The following is a 6,000-nucleotide window of genomic DNA, read 5'->3' on the forward strand; positions in this document are numbered from 1 at the left end:
CATCAGGAGATATCTGTGAGACTTTTATAAGAAATTGATGCTTCCTACCATCATGCCTTTCTGGATCTCCTCAAATTATTGATTGTACTTCCTGGTAATAAGATTGAAATACAAGTTACATTTAATGAGTGCCTCCAATGTGCCAAGCATTTATGTTTTACATATCTTATCTTATCTAATTCTTTGAAAAATATTTTGAAATTAGAATATTTAGGGGCCGGAGAGATAGCATGGAGGTAGGGCGTTTCCCTTACATGCAGAAGGATGGTGGTTCGAATCTCAGCATCCCCGAGCATGCCAAGTACAATTTCTGAGCGCAGAGTTAGGAGTAACCCCTGAGCACTGCTGGGTGTGACCCAACTCCCCCCCAAAAAAAAGTTTAAAAAAAGTCTATTTAGTGGTTGGGGCCTGAACAGTGGTGCAGCGGTAGGGTGTTTGCCTTGCACGTGGATAACCCAGGACGGACCTTGGTTCTATCCTCAGGAGTCCCGTATGGTCCCCCAAGTCAGGAGCGATTTCTGAGCGCATAGCCAGGAATAACCTCTGAGCGTCATTGGGTATGGCACCAAAACCAAATGCCAGAGGGAAAAAAGAATATTTGGTGGCAAACATGCAAAAAATTACCAGATGTTGCTTGAGGGCACCCTGGATATTGCTTTGCCCTTTTATGGAAGAAATTCTAATTCAGTATGACAAATATTCTCAGACAAGAAAAAGCCAAGTTGCTATTATTTATTTCTGTTATCATCATAACTAGATGAAAATAATAAACATCCACTAATGTCTATATTTGTAATAATTTATTTTTAATTGATCTTGTTTGCATATGTTGTTTTAAAGATATTTTCTCTTTATAAGGCAAAAAAATTATGATTAGTTTTCATCAAAGCCCACAAATTCTGGAATTAAGATGTTGAATGACTGAATCTTAGCCATCAACAACTTTGTAACTATGAATCTGACACTAGATGGTTCAGTTTGAAAAATGTAATATAATTTACAAAGCACCTGTCTGATTTCTAGGAGGTCTGTTGTTTAATCTGCATACACTAGGGAGAAAACTTCTGCACATTTGTGACTATCTAACCTCAATTATCAGAAACATTACTATGCCCTCTCTAACCTGCCCAGCTTTGCATTTCTGAAAAAAAAAATATCTCTCAGAATAAAGAGATGGTATGGTGAACAAAATCCAAGTGATCAAACATATTTCCCATACCTTTTTGCTGGAGTTAAAGAGTACCAGCTCTTAATTTCACTCATAAGTACCACATTTTATACGTTATACACTCATTATATGTGGTAGCTTTATAAGATATCAAATCACAATGTGGAACCTTTCCCAGAATTTTCTGTTTCCTGTAACAAAATCTACTGCTAAGCAAGTTTACATACAGCCATAATAATCCAGAAAAGTAGAAGATAATTTGTTTAGTCCCTGAATAGATTCCGAATATTTTTAAAAGAACCCTTAGACATTAGTCATGTAAGTGAGTAGTAGTACTTCAACAGAAGTATTAAAAAGATCAACCATTATATAACTAATTGTGCATATGTGTATATATTCTATTAGATATATAAACAAAAATAGAAGTTTACATTATATAATATTTAGAATTATGATTATGACTCTGGATTAAGTAGCACTTTTGCTTCAGTTGACTTTGTGTGTTAAATAATACTTGCTTTAGCCCAAATAACAATAGATTGTAAACTATATAATCACAATCACAATCCATGTAAATAATCTTCAGTGACATGTCCTATGACTTTGATTTTTATGATTGCCTTTTTTAACTATAGAGTGTATGTAGTAAGAACTTAATATATTAAATACATAATTGTTAAATTAGTGCAATATGAAATGGGAATAAAGAATTTTTAAGTATATAAAACCTAAATTTTTAAAAATATATTTATTCTGAGTCTTACTCATTCCACTCCTATCATAAAAAATAAAGGATAATAAAAATACGACAAGAATATTATTAGAAAAGAAATATGACAGGGAACAATAAGATCTTAATAAGCTGTTTTATTTGTTCAAAAAGTGGTGAGCATAAATTTATTCATCTATTCATTTAATATTTATTGAGTACCTGACTAATAAATTCTCTCAAGGAACTCAGTCAATAGAACATATCTAATATGGAAATAGACAAATATAATTGAAACAATAAAGACTTTGAATAATGAGATTAATAATATTAAAATTTAATAAACTATAAGAAAAATCGTTCTTTAATTGTTTTACTCCTATTTTACTTCAAATTCATAAAATTACATGCAGTCAAGATGTAGTATCTCATCACCTGTAATTCTGGGAAACTTCTTTTAGCACTATTTTGTTCAGGAATTATGAACACTATATTTCAGTGAAAGAATTGGAATATATGTCTGGAAAGAAAGTTTGGAGGCAGAAAGTATTGGAATATAAAATTAATGTATTATTATCATCAATAGTTTTTATGTCTTCAATAGTTTTTAGTTTGCATTGATATTATTGCATACTGTCAAATGTAAAAGCACAGAATTACCCTGTTTGATGTTATTAAAGGACTACTCCAAAACTAAATATCCAAGTCTTTTTATCATCATCTGTAAAATTGTGATAATCAGTCCTTTTTAATGTATGTTTTATTTTTATAAATTTATTTATTTATAAACATATATGAATTTATTATATATATTGCCTAGGAATCATTTAATATTACTGTCAAAGAAGGAAACAAAGTAGAAAAGTGAAGACAAAACTGGACTTCCAAAATGACCTCATGAAAATTTGAAACTCTCCTTTCTTCCCTTTTCCTTTACTCCTTTCCCTCCTCTTTCCTCTTGTTCACTCCTCTCCCTTTTCCTCCCTTCTCTTATCTTCTCCTCTTATCTCTTCCCTTACCTTCTTCTCTGCTTTCCTTTCCTCTATTCTCCGCTCCTCTCACTTCCAGTTTTCCCCCTTTCTTTTCCCTCTTTTGCCCTTCCTTTCCTCTCTCCTCTTTCCTCATATTTCGTTTTTTTTTCTTTTCCATTCCTTTTTTATGTTTTTCTTTTCCATTCCTTTTCTTTTCTTTTTTTAATTATTTTTTGGGAGTGGGCCACACTCAGCAGTGCTCAGGGGTTTCTCCTGGCTCTGTGAAATCAAACCTGGCAGGCTCGGGGTCCAAAAGGGATGCTAGGAATTGAACCCAGGTCTGTCTTGGGTAGGCTGCATGCCAGGCAAATGCCCTACCACTATGCTATCGCACTGGCCCTGAATTCCTTCTCTTTAGAGATGCAAGATCGTTTTTACTGAATAAAACTTAGGTATGGGTGGAGAAAGATAAAAGAAGTGCCTGCTCAAGAGAAGATTATCTGGAGGATTTGACCCATTTTCATTTAAAAAACGTATTTCACAGATCTTACCTGAAAAGTTTTTGTAGTCTACTAAGTCAAACATAACAACAGCAACAGCTGACCATGTAATGATAAGAGCAATGACCAGTAGCCAGGCAGCCGGGGAGCTGAACGTTGTGACTATGTCTTCTGTGACTGTCCTCTTCAGCACTTTCCCAGGAGATTTGGGCACAGATCCATTTTTGTTATCTATCACAGTCGTGGTAGTAGATGCATTTCCTAATCACAGATTCAGAAAGGAGAATGAAAATTTAGAATCACACTTGAAAATTCCAGTGACAAATTAAGTCTATAGATTATTTGTATAGGTTACTTTTAGGTTAATTTTATACAGTAGAATACACCTTTCCAGCAGAAGGACCATACCTCACTGTTAGTGGCCACATGATCTCTCCTAAATTTTCCCTCCATCCAAACTAATAGCATGATCTCATAAGAAGCATTCTTCTTTGCTCAATACCATCAATGCTGCCATCTAGGAAGCTAACATTGTTATCATTTTCTATCATTTTTGCTTCATCCTTACATATCCTAAAGCCTTTAATTTCAAGTACAATGGGGATAGGGTTAAATAGCTTTTTATTATTTTTTCCTAAGGCTTATATGTCAGTTCTGAATAAAAGAAAATGATATTTACAAGGAGAAAGAGAAGAACCAACATTAATAATAATATGTTTCATATGGACAGAATTCTTTCTGAATACTTTGCTTTTGATGTATTCTTGACCTTTCTGTTGAAGAAATTCTTTTTTTTTCTTTGTGTTTTGAGAAGTGTTATAGAATATTTAAGAGAATATCTTGTAAGTGAATAAAATAACTTTTGTTCCTGCTCTGCAAATCTATGAGTTCATGACAGAAAAATAAAGATCTCTAAAAAATAATTAAATGAAGAAATAATTTGCAATTCACCACTCAGAAACAATTGCTATAACATGTTCTATTTTCGTATACTATCTATACGTATATATAAAACATAATTATATTTTATATTTAACAACTCATCATCACACTGTGACATGTATAATAAATAAGTCATAATGTGCTCCTAAAAATAGCATTTAAGCTATTGCATGACATGCCATTTGAAGACTGTATGCAGTCAAAAATAATATGTTTTAGGTACTGGTAGACATTTTATTAGTATGCATTAACTATGGAACTTTGGGGCCTAATACAAACCAAGTTTTATAAATTTAAAAATTGATCGATTTGACTTTTCCATTTTTTCTAATATAGTATTTACTCCTGATATATTTACTATCATCAACCATACTGGATATTAAAATTATATTGAATACTTGTCACATAGAAAGATACTTTACCTCTACTTGCATTTATCATTACTATATATTAACATTTATATGCTTTTTGCTTTTGTATTTATATTACGATTTTAGGTTATTGCCTATACCTATTATTTTTGGTTATGAAATTGTGTAATTACATACATATCTACATTCACATACATTTCTATATTTATATATTTTTGTGATTTATATATATGAGTCAATTTTATAAAGTTATGCATGTGTTAACATGTGAAAAATAACTAAAGTAGTATTTCACAATACATTTTTATTTATAATTCTTATTTTTTTATTTTATTTGTATAAAAAATGTAAGTTGTCCCCTCATTTTCTGGCATAATTTTCTGCTTTTATGCAACTATAAAGCCCCCATTAATAGTCTGAAATTTTAATTGTATTGACAACTTTGACTCATAGAAAACTAAATCTAAAATGAATAGAAACAATGAAACAAATATTGTTACATTTAAGCACAACTGAAGTTAAATTAAATAAATATACATTTGATAGCAATTCACTCAAATGTATAGTAAACTGAAGATTAAGGAGAAAAATATATCCTAACAATATAAGATATGTTGCCTAAATCTCAGCCTAGGGGCCAGAGCAATATCACAGCAGGAAGGGTGTTGGACTTCCATCACAGCCAACCCATGGTCAATCACAGCATCTTTTATAATCCCCTGATCCTGCCAAGAATGATTTTTAAGCAAAGAGCTAGGAGTAAGCAATCTCAGAGCACTGAGGGTGTGGCCCAAAAACAAAACAAAATCTCAGCTTCAGAGTACTTACCTTGTATATTGAAAATGGATAAATTATATATAACAAATTGCAATCTTTGTGATTCTATATAAAAACAGTTAAATACTTTGGTTATAAAATAAGAAAAATAGAATTATACATAAAGAGAAAATGTTATAAATTATATTTCAAATATATTAACAACTTTCATTTTATTTTTAATGAAATTATCAGATTAACCAGTTTAGCAAAAAATATATAAAAAGCTTAAATTTATGTAACATATTTTACAGAATATATTTAAACAACATAAATACCATGTTAAGAATGTGCTGAATAGTTATAAAAATGATTTAATGTTTTAAAACTAAAAGAAATTCTTAAGACTCCTTCATGTCTTACAAGTATAACAGAAATACTCCGTTCCACTTTCCTCTGTCATTCCATCTTCTACAATTCTTCCTTAAGCAAGGTTTAACTTTTTATGAAAACAGTAAAGAAACAAGCTATACCATGACTTTATAGACAAGAAAGATTAGGGTTAATGCCTTGTTCCTCTAAT

General features: G+C 31.2%; 1 protein-coding gene across 1 annotated transcript in view; it reads right to left on the reverse strand.

Annotated features, from left to right (window-relative positions):
* TRDN (triadin) overlaps positions 1–3,899 on the reverse strand; it is a 102,309-nt gene extending 98,410 nt beyond the window's left edge. The window contains exons 1-2 of the mRNA XM_049772619.1: positions 3,851–3,899; positions 3,400–3,609 (exon numbers count right to left, since the gene is read on the reverse strand). Coding sequence (XP_049628576.1) covers positions 3,400–3,609; positions 3,851–3,899 — 259 coding nt within the window. The remainder of the gene's footprint in view (positions 1–3,399; positions 3,610–3,850) is intronic.
* Positions 3,900–6,000: the final 2,101 nt, after the last annotated feature.

This window comes from Suncus etruscus, chromosome 4, assembly GCF_024139225.1.
Source record: "Suncus etruscus isolate mSunEtr1 chromosome 4, mSunEtr1.pri.cur, whole genome shotgun sequence".
Lineage (NCBI taxonomy): Eukaryota > Metazoa > Chordata > Mammalia > Eulipotyphla > Soricidae > Suncus > Suncus etruscus.